This window comes from Hippoglossus stenolepis, chromosome 8 (assembly GCF_022539355.2).
Source record: "Hippoglossus stenolepis isolate QCI-W04-F060 chromosome 8, HSTE1.2, whole genome shotgun sequence".
In the NCBI taxonomy this organism is placed as follows: domain Eukaryota; kingdom Metazoa; phylum Chordata; class Actinopteri; order Pleuronectiformes; family Pleuronectidae; genus Hippoglossus; species Hippoglossus stenolepis.
The window spans coordinates 21930113-21950731 of NC_061490.1; the positions used below are offsets into that span (position 1 = coordinate 21930113).

General features: G+C 40.9%; 2 protein-coding genes across 3 annotated transcripts in view; one reads left to right on the forward strand and one right to left on the reverse strand.

Moving 5' to 3' along the window:
- The window catches only part of LOC118113339 (B-cell receptor CD22), a 1629935-nt gene extending 1610720 nt beyond the window's left edge, over positions 1 to 19215 (reverse strand). The window contains exons 1-5 of the mRNA XM_047340748.1: positions 19093 to 19215; positions 18140 to 18229; positions 18032 to 18043; positions 14384 to 14671; positions 13385 to 13660 (exon numbers count right to left, since the gene is read on the reverse strand). Coding sequence (XP_047196704.1) covers positions 13385 to 13660; positions 14384 to 14671; positions 18032 to 18043; positions 18140 to 18188 — 625 coding nt within the window. The 5' untranslated portion in view covers positions 18189 to 18229; positions 19093 to 19215. The remainder of the gene's footprint in view (positions 1 to 13384; positions 13661 to 14383; positions 14672 to 18031; positions 18044 to 18139; positions 18230 to 19092) is intronic.
- LOC118113358 (myelin-associated glycoprotein) lies at positions 67 to 6836 on the forward strand. 2 transcript variants are annotated; one of them, XM_035163027.2, is made up of 12 exons: positions 67 to 198; positions 297 to 339; positions 1223 to 1278; positions 1479 to 1847; positions 1938 to 2234; positions 2898 to 3155; positions 3234 to 3494; positions 4266 to 4532; positions 4626 to 4922; positions 4997 to 5084; positions 5277 to 5334; positions 5959 to 6836. In XM_035163027.2, exons 3-12 carry the CDS (start codon positions 1233 to 1235, stop codon positions 6220 to 6222), a joined length of 2205 nt encoding a protein of 734 aa, XP_035018918.1. In that variant the 5' UTR covers positions 67 to 198; positions 297 to 339; positions 1223 to 1232; the 3' UTR covers positions 6223 to 6836. The 2 variants fall into 2 exon arrangements, with proteins under 2 accessions (XP_035018918.1, XP_035018917.1); XM_035163026.2 differs by having other exon boundaries at positions 68 to 198; positions 1218 to 1278.
- Positions 19216 to 20619: the final 1404 nt, after the last annotated feature.

The following is a 20619-nucleotide window of genomic DNA, read 5'->3' on the forward strand; positions in this document are numbered from 1 at the left end:
GTACGAGAATATGTTGAATCCTTCAGAAAACAACTGCCCAGATGTGAGTTACTGGACTGTAGAGAAAGTATGAAGACCCCGTTGTGCTGAGCGCCACTCCCCAGACCAATCACACAAGAGCTGAGTGTCCCATCGACACACGCCACCATTCGGACATGACCCAGCTGTTGGATTATTACCACTGATGCTTCAATGCTGGTAAAAAGCTTATTTAGCTTCCTTCTGCACATTTACTGTCAGTATTTATCATTAAAGATATTTAGATTTTATCTCATTTATGCTCTTTTTTTCCCCAGAAAATAAAGAAACTTCCTGCTAAATATCCTCGTTGGTTTTAAGGTAAGACTTGGAAAACGCGAATGACTTCCAGATGTAAGATGTTATCACACAACTCTGACTTATTGTTTAAATTCATGCATCGTGAATCTGTTTAGGTAAAAATTATGTAATTAACTGCACAGATAAATTGTTATTATCTTTATTGTTCTTTACAAACCTCCAATGTAAAAGCATCAACTTGTTGCTTGAAAATAATTTATAATAATTTTCCATCTTGCATGATTTCACTCGGTCATGTTGCTTTTTCTGCCTCAGTTCTGCTGCTTGTAAAACAACTTTTAAACATTTAAGTCAGAGGCGAGAATATACGATAATAAACATCTTTATATTTGTTCTTTTAAATCTGTAAATAGTTTTTATGATGCATGATGGGTTTCCCCTTCTTCTTTCATTTCCCCTTTTTAGCATTTAGAGAAGAGGTCCTTTGAATTTTACTGTAAATTTGTGAAGCATACATAAATATACACTTTTTCTTTTTCCCGTTGTTAATGTATTTCATTGTTTTTCTTGAATTGTTGTTCTGTTTTTCCTCATTATTTCTTTCTTCTCATTTTTGCTGCATTTTTCTAAAATAATGTTTTATTTGTATTATTAATTTCCTTTTTTTTCAGGTCCAATGTATTAGCCTGAGTCTGTCTTTCTGTCTATCTTTCATTCTTTCTTTCAATCTCTCCATCTCTCTATCATTCTATCTTTCTTTCTATCTCTCCATCATTCTTTCTTCAATGAATATGGCCAAATCAAGAAAGTAAAAATACAGAACAGTCTCTAGCCTTCCAAGCTTCAAATTATTAACTGTTAAGAAATCTTGTGTTTCAAATTCATTTTGCATCAGAATTTACAAGGATATTATAAATAATGAACGGATGTGTTTTCAGTGTAGGAGTGTCAGAATGAAAGGTGCCATAAAGGTTTTCTTCATATGCTGTCTACTTCAAGGTGAGCTATTCTGATAAATGTTGTATTGAATAAATGTATAATTTAAGACCTGATTTTATCCATTTCCGTTGATTTATTTAGCTTATTTTGGATTTCTTTATTTTCTTTCTTAATTCTGCCAGTTTATATTATGTTAGGACACTTGTGAACTTGTTTGAATTCACCCTCACACATATTTCTCTCTTATTGTGTCCTCTCAGGTAGCTCATGCCAGCACTGGGCAGCCTTCATGCCTCAGACAGTGGAGGGTCTGAGCGGCTCCTGTGTCCTCGTCTCCTGCAGTTTCAGCTTGCCCCCAGAATGGGATCAACACCTGGATGACTCGTGCAGAGCCATCTGGAAGAGAGGCAGCTGGAGCCGAACACAAGTGTTTGATTCCAGCCTCAGCGGAGCGAGTGCAAGCCTGAACGTCCTGCAGGGAAACCTGACGGGGAATCTGCGCGAGAAGGACTGCACCACCATCTTCAACAACCTGCCCTCCAACCACTACGACAACTATTACTTCAGACTGCAGTGTGACAACTCGCTGAAGTTCAACTTTCAAACCACCGTCCTCATCATCACTCAGGGTTTGTGTAACATCCTGTTTCTCTTGTATATGTAAACCCACATCTTTTGGTTTCTCTTTGGTTTAACCCCTCATTGTCTTTACTTCTCAGATTCATTCCCCAGACCTGCTCTGAATCCATCCAGGCTGGAGGTAGAAGAAGGGACTCCTGTGAGGCTGAACTGCTCCGCTGTCACTCCCTGTCCCGTTCTTCCTCCAGTTTTGACATGGACGCCAAGTATAGGCGACGTCGAGGAGAGCATAGACAGTAAATCTGTGACGTCTCTTATGAACTTCACTGCTTCTCACCTTCACAACGGACAGAAGATCTCCTGCAACACCCTCTACAGCCGACAAGCTGGCAACAGCGACCTCCTGTATGAAAAAAGTGTGACCCTGCGTGTTTATTGTAAGTGCGAATGTCCGTATCTTATTGTTGTGTTTGCTGTTATTTCACCTCACACCATTACCACCTAAATGTAAAATGTAAATGTTTTAAAGGAATATAATTTGACATTGAAGAATATATATCTGTTCACTTTGAAGCGTGTCAGAAACAGCTAGATGCCTGTTAGCTTAGCATAGCTTAGCATAAACACAAGAAACAATCTTTCTTTGCTTTCAGATTTTGTACAGATTGAGATCGAAACAGAGTCAGACATGTCAATAAAAGGCGACCTTTAAGAAGTGCTGCAAGGCAGATTAGCCAGATAGCCACTTATTTCCCTGAGAAGAAGGTGGAGACCAAAAACAGAGGTAAAAATACAGTGAATGTTTAGTAAAGGTTTATCAGGAGCCAACAAACACTAAAGAGCTTTGATAATAATAAGTTATAAAACAATCTTTCTTTTTTTAAATCTTTTTAATCTTGGTTTGTAAAAATTCCCTGTGTAGCCCAAAATTTACAAATCACACTTTGCCTCTTAGGGTTTAAAAAGTTGCAACATCATCTGTTCTCAACCATCGACAAAAGACAAACTACCCCTCCAGAAAACACCTTTAAACTGGGTAAAAAAACGTTGTGTGTATCAGAGCATACTACAACATTTACATTTTCAAAATTCTTTTCCAGATCCTCCGAATAACACGTCGATCAGTTACCCTGCTCCTGCACAGGAGGGCCGCTCCGTGACTCTGACTTGCAACGCTAACGCAAACCCAGCCGTGGACAGCTACACCTGGTACAAAGAGGATGGAGATCAGGTGTCAGCAGTGGGCTCCAAGAAGAGGCTTTTAACCACAGTCTCAGAAGTCAACAACACATTTTTCTGCAAAGTCAGTAACCGATATGGAACCCAGAACTCATCCGTCACTCAGATTGATGTACAGTGTAAGTCAGACTAAAATCATGAAGACAAATATCGGCCGACGAAATCGACTGAAACCAGACTTTGTGTTTGCTTTTCAGTTTCTCCCAAGGACACGACGGTGATTGCCGATCCCACCGGTCCAATACTGGAGGGCAGCTCTGTTTCTCTGTTCTGTCGGAGCCGTGCCAACCCCTCGGTGACCAACTACACCTGGTACAGGGACGACGTCGAGGAAGAGGAGGTCGGAGCGAGCTTGGTTCAGAGCAGCGTCGACCTGAGCCGTAGTGGTGATTATCACTGTGAAGCAAAAAATGCCCTCGGAGAAGACGCATCAGCAGCTGTCCATCTGGACATTCAGTGTAAGTTGATTTAACACAGTGAAGATGTTGATTTACAGTGACAGAACAGAGTGTTTCCAGTGTGCTCAAACATGATCAGGGGCCAGGACTCAGTCAGGGAGCGAGACTGTCTGGAGCGTGAACAGTGATGTATTGTCGTGTTTCGTGACAACCTTCAAATCCTTTCCATGTCAGCGGTCCACGATGACTGAGCTCTGCTGTGAGTCCACATGTGTGCCAGTGTGTTGATTTATGTGTGGAGGATTGTTTGGTTTGTGTCAAGACGTCATTTCCAACCACAGAAAATAAAGAGCTTGTCTCTGTTTAATGAAAAGACAACACTGCTTTATATGGAAGCATTTACATGTGAACCTTTACAGCGTATCCTCAATTCCCAAATCACCGGCACACAAACCCTGAGGCTACGTCCATACCGCAATGTTTTAGTTTGAAAAAACAAGTTTTCAAACTAAAACAATTTCTCAGTCCACACAAGGGTTTTGGCTGCAGATCAGTTTTTAATCCTCGACCATACTAACACATTCAACTTCATACTTTATGGCCCAGTAGCTTGATTTCAAATGTGGTGTGTGTTTAATGTTTAAATTCCCTTTGTTCACAGGCGCCTATGGACTTTTTGTGAGGGTTAAACTTTTTTATTCATGACCTTAGAAACAGACGTTCACCTCATGACCTCCACCAACAACTATATGATTTCACCCCTGTCCGTTTGTTTGTTGTTTGTTTTGTTTCCTTGGCTGCAGTAGTGACAGACACGCTGTGTCTTTTCAGATCCGCCGAAGAACACGTCCGTGCTGGTTGAGCCTTCTGCTCCGGTGCCGGACGGCAGCTCTGTGACCCTGACGTGCACGAGCGTCGCCAATCCAGCAGCGATGAACTTCACCTGGTTCAGAGTGAGAGCGAGACAAAACGAGGTGGTGGGTTCTGAGACAGACTTCACCTTCAATGTGACCAAGCTCTCAGAGGATTACTATTACTGTGAAGCCCTGAATGTCCACGGAGCTCGATACTCAGAACCTGCCCACATTGATGTCGCGTGTGAGATTTGTTCATTTTTAATTGCATGCTGTTATTTTTCCCCAGACGTTTGACTGGCGGCGCACAAACAGCTAAATCAGTTCTCCCTCTCAGTTGCTCCAGAGATCCTGCCTTCCTCCCGCTGCATCAAGATTTTATCCCAATTCCGATGCTCCTGTGACAGCCAGGGGAACCCGCTTCCCTCCCTGGTTTGGGAATTGGCCGGGGAGCCTGTCAATCACTCCGCTGACATTCCAATCAGGGAGGTTACCCTGGGGGGTTTTGGCAAGAGGAGCATCATCACTCTGTACCATCTGGACAAGGACGTGCCCTCTCTACTCTGCCTCACCATCAACTCTCTGGGCTCTGATAGTTTGGCCTTCAACGTGTCCGCCAGTGAAACTCAGCTAGGTAGAGAGATCTGCAGGATGCTGTCTTCGTATCCGTCTTTGCTTTTTGCCTAATTTGCTTCTTTGACTTTCCAGGCTTCCATACTGTGTCTCTGCTGATTGGCTCTGCAGCGGGAGCACTGGGGATGCTGTTGGTGTGTGTGCCGCTGTTGCTCTGTTGCAGGTGAGGAACTTGAGAACTTGACAAACACAGCTGAAAAGACAATCACCACAGGTTGATTTTGAGGTTGCGGCAAGAGTTTCATTCAACATTAATGAGCAAACTTCCTCTTATAACTGCTACAGTAAAAACGATCCTGAGAAGAGGAATAATAATTGATTCCACGTATAACACTGATGTTTTTGTTGGTTTTAGGAAAAGGAAAGAAAGCCTGATACTGGTGGACACTTCAGAACATGTCTTCACTAATAAGGTGAGTTTCTGTCCTTGCACTATATATCAAAGGTAAATGTCAACAGATGCACTTTCAAACAGGTGCCACAAGCATTGAATTTAAAGGAAGCAGGAATCTACTTGTTTTGTTATTATGTTTTTGGGTGGACTATCTATCTGAGTTTGTCTGAGTTAACCTCAGTAGCATCTTTCATTCGACTCTCTCTGCCTGCACATTGAACTTTTTCATATTCGCCGGAGAAACTATGTTTTCGGGTCGTCAATGTTTGCCTTGTGAACGCGATATCTGCGAAACACCTTGAGAAAATCATTTCACATTCTGTGAAAACATTCACTTTGACTGAAGAATTAACAGATTGGATTTTGATTGCCAAAAGTCAAAGGTCAAGGTCACTGTGACCTCTCAAAGCATATTTTAGCCTCTTGAACGCTACATCATCAGATATGTTGAGCTTGAATGTCAGAAACAATGAATCACAGGTGTGACTGTGGGAAGAAAAAACGTCCTTTCATTGGTGAGCTGGTGCAAAATTAAGTAAGATCTGTAAATGTTAAGCAGATGTTAGTAATTGGACCTAACTGGGTAAAGAGACATTCTTTTCTTCTCCTTTATACTGAAGCTACATTGCTTGTCTTCCTGTAGAACAGCTCTTCACACCTGGATGTCATTCATGTCAGTAAAGCCATTCTGGAGGAGGAAGGTGGAGCCAATGTGGACTTTGATAAACTCCAGGTCTGTACAGAGGGAAAGCTCGAGGACGGGGAGATCAAGACGACAAATTCTGAAATCTGCTTGCTCTCAGAAGAATGCAATGGTGGAAATGCAAAGGAGGAGGAAACAGGTGCAAACACTGGAGTGGGCGTTGATGGTCTTACGGGACAGAACAGTGACAAAGCGATGGCTTGACTTTAAGGGAAAATACAAGTGAATCACATCAGGATTCTGGCTGCAAAACACCCACAGAACTGTCGAGAAGCTAAGAATTCTGGGTAGAAAAACGTTTTAAAACCCACAGCAGCTGAGGTCACATCTGTTCTGCATCAGTGATGTCACACAGCTGACACAATATTTTTTTAATACATACAATAGGTAGTTACTAATAATACAGGGCTCACAGCGACTCTTTATGCTGGTGTTTAATCAGCCATAACAATACATGTTTAAACTGTAGCTAAGTACTAAAGATAAAAGCTGCCAGATTTATTATGCAACTGTTTGTTTTCAATATTTCAATGTAAACTATTGTCTTATGGTGCTCATTCATTTATTATGTAAAACGCAGAATGAAAACCGAACAGACACAGTGTGATATCTTTCAAACACTTTTATTGATATTTGTCATAATATCTTTTATAAACACAAAACTAAATCCTCTTGCACTCAAGTTGGCATTCATTTAAGAGCTAGAGTCAAAGCAAGTAATGAAATGGAGCATTTTACGTGTACATGCATTCTTCAGAAACTATTTTGCCCTTTTACATGTTCACAAATCCCACAATAATGTCAATAAACTTTAAAGTTCATCATTTGTTCCAACATATTTCATTTTATTTTGAGCTACAGGATATTTACATTTCAGGTGTGTGGGTTTGGATTAAGTTCACAACACTGGAAAGCACAAAAAAAACATTCAGCAGTGATTCTCAGCATTTCTTGTCTAACTGCATGTCATTTATATATATAGATTATATAAAAAGTTATTAATACAATCATTTTACACTCACATTATTTACATTTTAAGTTGCAAAATAAGGATTTAACTGTTTATCCCTCACATTTTGCTACGTTCACTGTTTTCCCCAAAACCTTTAATTAACAGTTTCAAATATTTATCCATTTTAGCTCAGTAATGTAACTTCTGTGCCTTCTTGCTAACTAGTTTTAAAATACTCCTAATGGCAACACGCACGGTTTTGTTGTAGCTGCATAAGCTTTGTTGACCAGCTTACATTACTGTAGATTTACGATTACGACATATTTTGCTTAAAGGGGACATAGCATGCAAATTCCACTTTGTTAGTGCTTCTACACGTTAATGTGGGTATCTGGCATGTCTACCAACCCCAAAACTCTGGGAAAAAAACACTTGCGCGTTTTGATATGGTTCCTCTAAATCAGAAACGTCATGCTTGAGTGACTCGATTGAGCTTCCTGGGTTTTGTGTCGTAACACTCGTTACGCCGGGTTTACACCGGACGCAGCGCCGTTCCCAAGCACGCAGCCGCCTGGCTGTTCACACGGGACGAGCATTTCTCCGCGCCGGTCAGCCCGCGATTCACTCACATGTGGCATTTGTCTGGATCGTTGGGACTGGGAGGCTGCAGCAGCTGCTCGGGCGCGACCGCTCGCTCTCCCATGCGTGAGCTGGAATTTGTGTCAGCGCCACACAGCCAGCAGTGTGGAAGACTTCCACAGTGTTCAGCACTACTGTAACACTGGCACAAACACACAGAGCCCCCCCACTCGTTACGCCGGGTTAACACCGGACGCGGAAGCGCCGCTGCGAGGCAGCGCAGCGCCGTTCTCCAGCACGGCCGCCTGGCTGTTCACACGGGACGTTCATTTCTCCGCGCTGGTCAGCCCCATAGACTGTATATATAAGGTCAGCCCGCGATTCTGCTTTCTCTGCTTGTTGTTGTACCCGTTGAATGTCGGGGTTCGGGGGTAAATGATGGTGTTCATAGCCCCCCACCCCTCTCTTTCTCTCTCTGTCTGTCTGCTTGTGTGCTTGTAGTGGATGGGCAGAGGGGGACATTTAATTATGTGATTGGGAAAATTAAAACTCCAGGACAACAGAAGGGGAATACAAAGTATGGGATGCATATTTGATAATTTATATCATATAAATATGTAATTTATATCGTTTAAAATCATGGGGGGAGAGGGGGGAGGGGGGAGCTGGCTCATTAGCATTTAAAGGAACAGGCACTCAAAACAGGTCACTCTGTGGAGGGCTGTTTTATACAGGGTAAAAAGGGTGCTGTTTTAAATGATCCTTGTGGTATTTTGACCAAAGTATGTTACAGACATTTCATTAAGACCCCAAGGAACCATATCAACTTGTGGTAAAATGGGCATGCTATGTCCCCTTTAACACATGAACTCTTCAGACTCTCTGTGATGACTTATTGTGAATATAAACTTCCTCAGGCCCGAGGTAGCTGTAAAAAGCAGGACGAGAACATCTCGGGTCAAATCCTGACGTCAGAGTAGGAACTCTCATCTTCGTCTGAGCTGCTGGAGTCTCTGTTGGTCGTCTGACGTCGGGGCGTCGCTGTGAATGTCACCTGTGAATAGTCGAGCTCCACTTCACCTTCACTGGTGTGGTCGTCAAATAGATTTGGAGATGTTGGTGCACGTGCAGTTGCATTACTAATGTTTTCATAGTCCTGCAGGCTCTCTGGGTCATTCTAGGATGAGAGCGGAGGTAGTTTATAGATTATTTATGGAACAATTTCTGGATTAAATTCAACTAATAGCAAAACATAGAGACTGATATAACGAAATGAGAGGTCACGGTTCCTGACCTTTTTAACTCGCGTTGGCTTGGACACCTTCGCATACACAGGGTCTTCTTCCACCTTTCTTTGCTTGTTCCTTGAAGAACAAATATCAACATGACGTGTGCTGATCAATAACACCTTTGTTGTTCTGGTATTGTTACACAAAGATTAAATTCTCACTTTATCTTATTCTTAAAGTGCAGAGAAGTGTAGTTGACATAATCGTCCTCGGTGTTTCCAGCTTGCTGTCTTGTGGGGTTTTGTGCAGAGGCAGCCTGAGCAGACAGAAAACATCAGTGATTATCAAGCAGCAACTGAATCGCTTCACTCATGCTCTAAAATGGATGCTGTACAGGTTGTCTTTTAATTACTGGCCCCAGTATACTGAGATATAAGTGCACTGATAGACAGCTACTGACAGGGCAAACAGTGAGGGCAGGATATGGAAGTACAAGGAGGGAAAAGCAACAGCTTGAACAGTAAAAGACACATCTGCCTGTAGAGCCAGACTAATACTGATGATAGAAGATGGAAGGCAGTAGCTCTACATGGTCAATTTGAGGGGTTGTAGATATCCTGATAGATTATTTATTTATAATTTTTAAATCTAATGTGCACATGTTGTTGTCTTGTTTCAGATCCTTGCATCGTGTGAACTCAAACTAAAACTAATAACACATTCTGGGACTTTGGAGGCTTTGTAATATCACCATTAAAACATATTTGATAACATATTATTGAAATTATGACATAATTTAGAGTATTTAGAAGAATTAGTAGTTTTACAGCTGTAACAGGTCAGAAGTGATGAAGCAGAGTCTTAAATATCCTGAATCTTATACCTATACTCTCCATAATCACTGTTTCCTACGATTTCCAATATCCAATGTTGGGACCTGGCATTTGTGAACTACAGTTCGACCTACATGTTTAGCCAAATCCTGACCACATGTTTCTTTGTTCTGGAGACAAACCAGAGCCTCCACAACTTCACACCGAGGTGTTAAAACTGACCCTCGATACAACTTTCAACCACTATTGGTCACTCTGGGTTCCATGACCCATGAGGTCACCAGGCCAATATAAGCCCAGTTCCCTCTCCCTTCTTCCTCTTTCTACTCAACTCTCCGAGAGGAGAAGTGTAGCTCTCCAGTTCACCTCTCTTTCTGCTCAACTTCCATGGAGGAGAGGTGTAGCTCTCCAGCTCACCTAGCCAGGGAAACTTCCTCCCTACCCAAGCTCTACCAACCTTCAAGCAGGCCTGCCTGGAGCAGACTGCTAAAACCTTCGAAAAGGAAATGCCGCGAGAGAGCCTGCATTAGAACTTCAGCACAAGAGCTGCATCGTACAGCAGAACCACAAAAACAGGAGCCACAAACCAGCAAGACGACTTCACTGGACTTCAAACAGCACATCTACCGTTTTCCCTTTTCATGGACGGGTAACACAACTGGGCTTAATAATTATACTAGGCTAAGCAAAGACTGTTTATTCTATTCCGTGTAATGTTTATAAGCTTGATTTATGTTGCTGTGATATTTTGGTTATAAGTTATTTGAAAGTTAAAGTTAGTTATGTTATGCTCTTCATAGTCTTTCTTTGCATGCAACAAGCTACTTTCTCTAACCAACACACACACACACACACACACACACACACACACACACACACACACACACACACACACACACACACACACACACACACACACACACACACACACACACACATCTCCCCAAACTTAACACATACATGTGACCTCAGACACATGGTGTAAACACCAGGGGGACTTTGTCTTCATAGTGGTCAGGCGCCATTTTGAAAGCACACTCACTGACACAGACACACATACTCACATTTGCCAACCTCTACACTGTCAAGAACTCCATATCCTTTAACTTTGCTAACTATCTACTGTATATGGTAACTTTGGTTATAGTTATTAATTAAATTATTGATCAGATTGATTAGTACTTTCATGTGACTTAATCAATAAATTGGCTACCTTTTCCCTTCCTTTGAAGGGTGGTGCCCCGAGGTAACTTTAATCAATTAAAGTTGTTATTAATATTAATATTTGTAATATTAATATTCAATATTTTTTGGGATAACCAAATTTATTGAATGCCCAAAGGCACATGATTTAATGGTGTCACGCTTAATGTATCATATGCACAACAACAACAACTGGTAGTTAAATAATATAAAAAATCTATTGTGCTAAGACAAGGTTCTGACAACAGGCCACCATGACCAGACACTTTGAATTAAACTCTTTTTAATATAAATCTTCTTGAGTTTTACTAAAGTCTCCATATATGATTGTTTTAACTTGTTGTTTTCTTGTTTAAAGTGTTGTCTCAACCCGGGACTCACCTGGGGCAGATTCAAAATGCTGTAAACAGCGTTGATGTCGGTCGGAGGCCTGTGGAATATAAAAGATATATAAGAATAAACACTTGCATACAGAGTCAATGAATATTATAAATAACAGGGCAGACTTTCATTGTGCCATTCATGTCTGGAGGATCTAGAAAATAAATGGATGCTTTGACTCCAGCATGAGCAGCAGCCCATGTCTGACTCTGTCCCACACAGTGTTCCTTGTCCTGGGTGGGGACAGTGTGTTGTGTGGGTGCGGTCTTACGTGCTGTCTGGAAGAGGCTGGCGTCGTTGGGCCCCTGGACGCCTCAACTGCTCTGACAAGAGGTCGTCTCTGCTCCTGATAGGCTCCGCAGAGACATTCTCATATGTCAGACTCCTCCTCCTGGTACCATTACACCAACCCTGAAATGATGTACACACACACACACACACACACACACACACACACACACACACACACACACACACACACACACACACACACACACACACACACACACAAAGGATATGTCACTTCTGTCCGGAGGTTTTCAATAAAGAAGTAGAATGGCTTAAACAAATGTTTCATCACCAGAAAACCAAATAAGAATGTTCTGTTTGTTGTTCCTTGTTGAATAGATTTCTTCCTCCTGTATCTGAAAACATAGAGGGACATGATGTGGTTACACATGCCAGACCATCTCTGAAATGTATTTATTTAATCAAATGCACTTCTTATTCATTCACCTTAAAACTACGATGATTAAAATGATAATCATCAGGACAAACAGAGCAGGAACGAGGAACTTCAGGTTCTCCAGATAGTTTCCTGTGGTTAAAAGAGAGAGAGCATCATATAGACACTGAGTTGTGAACAAGTAGAATTAGTTTCAACTTTATTCGATGTGCAGAGATTTATTTCACACTGAACTAGAAATACTGTTCTGCAGTTGTTTACCTCCGCCAACCAAGATTCTGATGAGGCCACTGTGACCTTTGACCACTGATATCTAATCAGTTCACATCTTTGAGTTCTCATCGAAAGTTAAGGAATTTCTCCAAAGGCGGTTTTGTAGAATGACTTTCAAGAGGCCAAAAAACGTGTTTTGTGAGGCCACTGTGACCTTGACCTTTGACCTTTGGCTACCAAATCAAATCAGTTACTCCTTGAATCTAATTGTGTGTTTGTGCCAAATGTGAAAGGATTCCCTCAAGGCGTCACGTGGATATTGCTTTTACAAGGCAAAAATATGCTTTGTGAGTTCACAGCTTTGTGAGGACACAGTAACCATTGGCCACCAAATTCTTATCATTTCAACCCTGAATCAAACTAAACATTTTCACTAAGTTTAAAGAAATTCACTCAAGACCTTCTTGAGATGTCACGTTCACAAACACAGGACGTACGGACGGACAACCAGAAAACATGTTCTGATATAAACCTCCCACATGTCTCCTGATCAATAAAACACACAGTTATAAGGCCTTGAAATTCACTCACGTTCAAACAGATGGACGGGATCAGACAAACTTTGGTCTACTTCATTTTTTGCGACGCAGTAGTAGACTCCTGGCTGGTTTGAGTACACTGTGTGGTTTTGATGCTCAGACACAAGCTTATCCTTTTCCTCGCCCTGACTCTTCCTGAACCATGAGTAGAGTTGGACTGGGGGAAAGCTGTGACTGATGCAGCTCAGCATCACGGAGCTCCTCCCGTCAGGCTCCTGCTTCTCTGCCGACTCTGTGATGTTTGTGTGTTTTGGAGAAACTAGCCGGGAAATTCAGGAGAAAAGACAACGTCATTTTCTGAACATCATCAAAGATCAAACATGAATAACACAACGAATGAAGTGACATTATTGCTGCTCTTTAAAGCCAGACTGAGAAGAATGTGAAACTTTAAATGGGAGGATAAAACAGACTGGCTTTAGATTCACCTGGTGAAACTTTACATTTTTTTCTCAGCAATTTCTCTTTGAAACAAACTACAGCCACTGATTTTAGGTTACTGTTCCTTTTTTAACTTCAATATTTTGTATCAGGTTTGCTAAACGTTATTTTGAATGACATCACATTGTGGAGTAATGTTTTCTTCTTTTTGGAACCAGCACGTCTGATCAGTTTTTACTTTATACGCAGTAATGTAGAATATATCCTCCTTGTTTATCCATTCACCATCACAAGTGCATCATTCTACTCACATCTGACTTTAACCTCAGCTGGCTGTGACTTTCCACTTCCAATGTCATTGGTGGCTTCACAGCTGTACAGTCCACTGTCAGAGGGACTGGCTGAATTCACCATGAAGGTCTGAGTCTGAGTCTGTTGGACGATTTCCTCTCTCCCATCAGTCGTCTTCCTCCAGGTGACAGAGCTCACTGGTGGGTTGGACTCGGCAGTACAGCTCAGTGTCAACGACACATTTTCCTTTACATCAAAACCAGGATTGGCTTGAACTGTCACATGTTTGGGACTGTCTGCAGTAACCAAAAATATAGAAAACAGAGAACTGTCAGATTTAACCACTGTCCAATATAATGGTCTTTATAATATAGAATGACCCTGTATAATATATGTTTTTTATCTCATCAGGGTTGAATTCATGGTTAATTTGTAGGTAGTGGACTAATTTATATAAGGGAGCACAATAACATGCAAACCTGTGAAAACGATACATTGCATTGCACAATTACACCACAAATTATACTATAAGAAAACTTACAACTGCTTAAAGTCACAAGGCTTCAATTTAACAGAATTATACTTTACTCTGGTGGAAGAATTACAGAGATTTAAGTAAAAGTAGAAATATCGCAGTACAAAAATACTCCATTACAAGTAATAGCCATGAATTCATCATTTAAATAAGCAGCACAGTAGTTTAGCAGGAGTATCCATTAAGTGGCAGAGTGGCACCACGTAACATTACTGGATCATTATTATTGATAATTTAGAGATTAAATGACTTTATATAGGGTCTGGTAGTTTATTGATATTTTCTAAGCTCTACAGTTCTTAATCAAATAGACACATTTACTTTAGGTCATTCATTTCTCAGGTGCTATTGTTTCAACTGTCAGAAGTAATAGTTAATAGAAAAATACATGAGAAAAGCTACTTTTTCATAGATAGATTTTTTTAAGGGAAAGTTTTGGTTTGATCTGTTTGGTTGAAAAAAAAGCCACAGCTGAAACACTCACATTTCACCACCAACGTCTTCTTCTTGCTGTCCTTTGAGCCCTCACTGTTCTGGGCACGGCAGACGTACCAGCCAGCGTCGGCTGAAGTCACATTAATCTTGTGGGAGAGAGAGTTGTTGGGTCGTGAATAAAGATTATTTTCAGTGATTATTAAAGCCTGATTATTTGTGTTGGTCCTCGTCAAGGTGAGAGTTGACTGTGGGAAACTTTCAACAGTGCAGCTGACGGTGATGGTCTGACCTTCTGTGACCTCAGACCTCATAGACAGTATAGGTTCAGTGGGCGGGTCTGTAGAGAGGAAGCAGAATCTTCTTTAAAGAAGGAACATTATGATTTTATAGTTTTTCTTCCCTCTAGTCTGTGTTACATAGGTTTATTGTAAATGTAAAAGTTCTGCAGAGCAAAAATCCAACAAACAGTGGTAAAGGGAGCTCCTCTCCTGAAGCTCCTAAACTCCTCTTCATCAGTCCAGCTGATACGATTTATTGTACTAATGAAACAAGAGTCCTGAGGCTCTGAAACAGCCTGAACGAGGACAGACAGCAGACTGAGTCAGGAGCTGAAAACATACTTTCATCTTACTTCATTCACTGATTTTACGTAGGTCTAGTTTTTATTCTTTTTATTTATTCTTTTATGAGCGATTTTTAAATAAATAAATCAAGTTATGACAACAGGCCACTTTAGTCATGTTGAAATAGGCGTTTAGTTCAAAAGAATATTGGATAAGTTTAATAAATGAATTAATTTACACCATAGTTAAAGAGAACCCTGTGGTGTTTTTGACATTCGTAGATAATGTTTTCTTCTTTTACAGAACCAACTTCGTCTGATCAGTATTTACTTTAGACGCAGTAATGTGGAATATCCTCCTTGTTTATCCATTCACCATCACAAGTGCATCATTCTCACATCTGACTTTAACCTCAGCTGGCTGTGACTTTTCCCACTTCAATGTAATTGTTGGCTTCACACTGTGATCCACTGTCCAGAGGACTGGCTGAATTCACCCTGAAGGTCTGAGTCTGAGTCTGTTGGGCTGAGTTTCCTCTCCCATCAATCGTCTTCCTCCAGGTGACAGAGCTCACTGGTGGGTTGGACTCGGCAGTACAGCTCAGTGTCAACAACACATTTTCCTTCACATCAAGACCAGGATTGGCTTGAACTGTCACATGTTTGGGACTGTCTGCAGAAACCAACAATATAAAAACGAAGAACTGTCAGATTTAACCACTGTCCAATATAATGGTCTTTATAATATAGAATGAACCTGCATAATATATGTTTTTTATTTCATCAGGGTGTAAATCAGGTAAGTTTGGAGACAGTGGACTAGGGGCACAATAACATGCAAACCTGTGAAAACAATATATTGCATTACACAATTACCACAAATTATACTATAGAAAACTTACAACTGCTTAAAGTCACAAGGCTTCAATTTAATAGAATTATACTTTACTCTGGTGGAAAGATTACAGAGATTTAAGTTCTTTGGTCATTAATTTCTCAGGTGCTATTGGTTGAACTGTCAAGAAGTAATAATTAATTAAAGAAACTGGACCACCGAAGAAATACATGAGAAAATTATTGCTTTTATGGATAGTTTTTGTAAAGGAAAGTTTTGGTTTGATGTGTTTGGTTAAAAACAAAAGTGTCAGCTGAAGTAAGTCGTCGAGGGCAGGATTGGCATCGGTGTCACAGGTTAACGTGAGAGAGCGACCAACTTTCACTTGGTTATCAGAAGAGCCACTTTGACAGAAATGCTCGTCTTCCTCGGCTTATCTGGAAAAAGGACCCAGAAGTGAAATGGCCTTTATCTCAACAACAGGTGAATCTGAAACAGAAGCTTCTTTCAGGTTAATTCACAACCCAGATAGCACCGGATGTAACCAGGCCACTTCCAGGCAATGATCCGGCACTTCTGGTCTTCTCGTGGCCCGGACAAATCTGGACCAAGACACTTGCTATGTGAGTGACGGTCCACTAAATGTAGTATTGTGAATACTATGCAGAAGATTTTAGTTCAGAATTCAAATTAAATCAATACATGGATAGCAGAAAAGGGAATGACTGAAAATCACAGACACGCCACAAGTTGTTGTGGATTTATCCAGAGCAGCCTGATGACACTGGTGGACATTTGAGGTTGTGGGAGGATGGAGCCAATCCCCAGCTGACTCTGGCTTTGAGAGGTCTCAGCGTATCACAGGGCTGACATCCAGAGACAAATATCCATTCACACAATTTAGAGTTTCAATGAACTTCATCCCAATCTGCATGTCTTTGGACTGTGGGGCGAAGCTGGAGTATAGGGAGAGAGAACTCATGTAGACAGGAGAACATACAAACTTAACAGAAAGATCACAGCAAAGGATTGGGTTTTGAACCAGCAGCCTTCTTGGAAGTAATAATAATAATAATCATATCAGCAGGGTGTATTACCTAAAAAACAGTACATCAATAAAATGAATTCATCAACTTACATTTAACAGTGACTGTAATATTCTGGATCAAATATTTATCCGTGTTGTCCTGTGTTTGGCATGAAAACACCCTCCCGTCATCCTCCCTGCTGGCTCTAAAGCTGAGTGGTTCTTTCCTTATCTTGATGAGTCTGGCCTGTGTCGGTCGATCTGAGTCACATCTTGAATGAGGTTTGAAGGACATGAACTTGAAGTGGAGCATGTGGAGTGTGACCTCGTCGGACTCCACCCGCGACAGCTGGTCCCTCAAGAGTGAGCGGGCATGGTTCACTGAGAATGAGCAAGAGAAATGTGATGATCGTCTACACAGCAGCTAAATTCAAATTGTACAGTGTCACTGAGAGGCGTTATTTTAATACGAAACATTGATTTTTAAAGGTGTAGCCGACTTGACTGGAAACTATGTAGTGAAGCTATAGCCAAACTGCTCTAGAGTCATAACTGATCTAGAATAGTTCAAACCATCGATAAAAGTGAAGCCAAAGTGTCTAGATGCATACCTGCTGCCTGACTGCGGTATAAATCTCACCTACTGAATTTTAGTGAATGGGACATGGACCAAACTAAAAAGTCAAAATACACATCAACTAAAATGATCTCAAAGATGGATTCTGTAGTTTTTATCACTGGTGTTTGTTCAAATGTTCATTTTCATGTACGTTTGCTTATTAATTAATAAATGTCGTTGCTCGGGGCATGAAGGACACATTTGTCCACTAATTGTAATGTTATGTATATTCTGAAATGTATTTTAATATTCAGATTTTTATTATACATACCTTCAACGTTGAGGTCACTTCTTCAGATGACCATTTTAACTTCCCTCACGAATCTCAAGAATACTTTCGCTGTCACTTGTTCTCAGGTCACAGATCAAAATACTGCACAGTGGCCCGACCAGTAACTATTCATAGCAAGATGAAGAACCGATGTATTTCCTCTGCTTCAAAGTCAGGACTGACCGGACGTGTCCAGGTATTTGTGCTGTAAATGACAGTGGTATTATAGTCTTCATCACTTTGGACCATGCGTCTATCTTTCATCCAAAGCCAGTTTTGCGTCATGATCATCATCTCTTGTGACTTAGCAATTAATTTCCAGAGCAGGATCCCTCAGTAGCTGGCAGTAACCAGGTTCTAGTTTAAAGAGGATTTAGGGTTACTTGTAGAAACATCTGTCGGTGAAAACACAGAGTAAGGAGAAGTCAGTTAATCTTTAATGCAAATGTTGGAAAAAAACCCATTTTCAAAGTGGAGAAATAAAATCATACGTTTTATTAGGGCCAGAAAAACCAACCACGTGACTGTCTGAGCCTCCATCTCATGTGGGACTACAACTGGATTTCTGAAACAAATAAAAACTGAAAAGTGGATAAAAACATCATAAGATCACAGAACTTTTTCTTTTTACTGTAAAACGTGTGATCAATGTTGGCCCTTTCATCTTGTCTCAAATTTCTTTCTTCCTCTTTTCATTTCTTTACTGACAGTTAGAGTTGTCTTTGTTTTGTTCCTCTTTTCAAGATGGTTGTGAACTTGTAGTTTTACAAAAAAATTGATGAATTGAAATCACAAAGTCATCTCACACTCTACGCAGAATTTGTCATTTTTAAAGATAAATAAATGTAATTATTTTAAAATGGAATATTTGGAACATATTCTTTAAAAAAGAATATGTTTTTGTTAATCCCAAGTTCAGTTTCTTTTTTTTTCCTTTAATAACTAACATATAGTTTATAGTTTCGTTTTTAATTTTATTTGACATTAGCTATTTGTTCAATTCACTTTTATTCAAAGAAACCCCAGAACACATATCAAATATTTTGACTGCAAACATCAGTGTATTCATTAAATTCAAATTTTCCATAATACTGTTTAAAAAGTCATATCTGGCTCTTTGGGTTCATCTCAGTCTTCAGGGAACTACAACATCTGAAACTGATGTTTGAGTTTTCATTTGGAAAAAAGTATTTCAACTGAATGGAAGAAAAAGGGTTTTAAATTATTATTATTATTATTATTATTATTATTATTATTATTATTGTTAATAAGTGATCTGGATTCAAATTTTACTATGAAAAAGATCCTCTTGTTTTATCCCCAAGAAATACAGTTTGTAATCAGTGTATATACTGTAAATAAAACTTCTAAAATAAAACACTATATTTTACTCTAGTAGATTAACATCATGAGGAGATAAATAACCATAGAAGCTTGTTCTTACCTCAGAGGACCCACTTGTATCAGTCTGTCACACACAGCCTCACTCCGAGAATGAGACTTTACAGAAAAAGGAAGTTTTCACACTTGACCTAAAACCTTTAAAAATACTTATTTGCATCCCCTTTCATGCAAGCCAGAAAACAGCTTCTTGTAGGTGTTCAGATTACAGCGATAGCGTTCGCAGCATTTCACAGTATCTGCACCACAGATGCACTTCCTCCCACTTCCTCTTTTTTTTTTGTTTGTGGTGAAGTCTTGTTAACAGGCACAGAGCAGTTTTCAGTACTACATATTTATTTGGAGGGTATGCTCACATAGTATTTACAGTGTCTCTATTTAAAACTTCGTAACAATGTAGAAAACGTATCAAAGGGTTTGTAGAAAGTTGAATAAACATAAAAGTGCAATTGAACAACCTTGCGTAGGAACCCAGGAGAGCATCGCACAAAGAGAAAAAGCATTTCACTCCCCTCCCGAGAGCTGCAGCCATGATCTTCACAGCATCGGCCGCCATTTCATCAATGGCGCCATTCAGGCTTGCAGCATGGCGGTGAAGGGCCCGGCTGGCATAGCAGGCGTGTCTGGGCATGGCCATCTCCACCAGCTTTGACGACACCGTGGCCAAGTCCTGTTCTGCCGCCGCCAGCCGCCGCTTCACTTCCCCTTTGGTAACCTCCTGAGAGGCCATGTCCGCAGCCCAGGGTTCCACGCCTCGCTGCCGGGCCAGTCGCTCAACTGATTTGTCATCAGGCAGAGAGATAACTGTGCTTTTCGTCAGGGAACCGCACCGCCACACTCGAGTCCACCATAGAAGCCACCAGGGAGACAGAATGGCAGACATCCCACCGAATGCGGCCTTGTGGCCCATACCAGAGCTTTGAAGGCCTCCTTTTTCTGGGTGACCAGGGCTGAGGTGAGCATCGGGAGAGCCAAGAGAAGGGCTTGGGCTGGATCTCTGGAAGGAATGCTGCCCCAGAGTCGTCCAGCAGACCAGGAAGTCAGACTTCTCCAGGGTGGAGGTCTGACCACGTGGGCTTTAGGCTGCGTCACACCCCTGCGACCTCAGTGTTTCCAGACTGGCTTTCCTCTTCTCTGCCAGGCTCTTCTCTGGATCTCCACAGACTAAGAGAACCCAGTACACCGGTTGTCTCTGCAGTAGAGCGGGCCTCTTAAGTCATTTATGCTATTGTCCACTGACATGGTTTTGAAGCTGCTGTTAACCAATAGCTGCTCAAACATCTTAAAATATGCATATTTAGTTAGAGATCTGCCCTCCGGCTACGGGCCTGGCTCCATGGCAACTAAAATCGTACTCATTGATGCACCTGTGAAAATGTAATAGTATCTAATAATATCCTAATGTCTCAATTTGCTTTTACTTTGGATACTCAAGAGTTAAAGTTCAGGATAATCATACTTTATTTTATTTACTTGTCACTTAACTCAAGTAAATCTAAGGTTTACATGGTCCGTTAATAAATGCATCACAAGATAATGTCCATTTTCCATATTGCAATCTCGTTTTGTG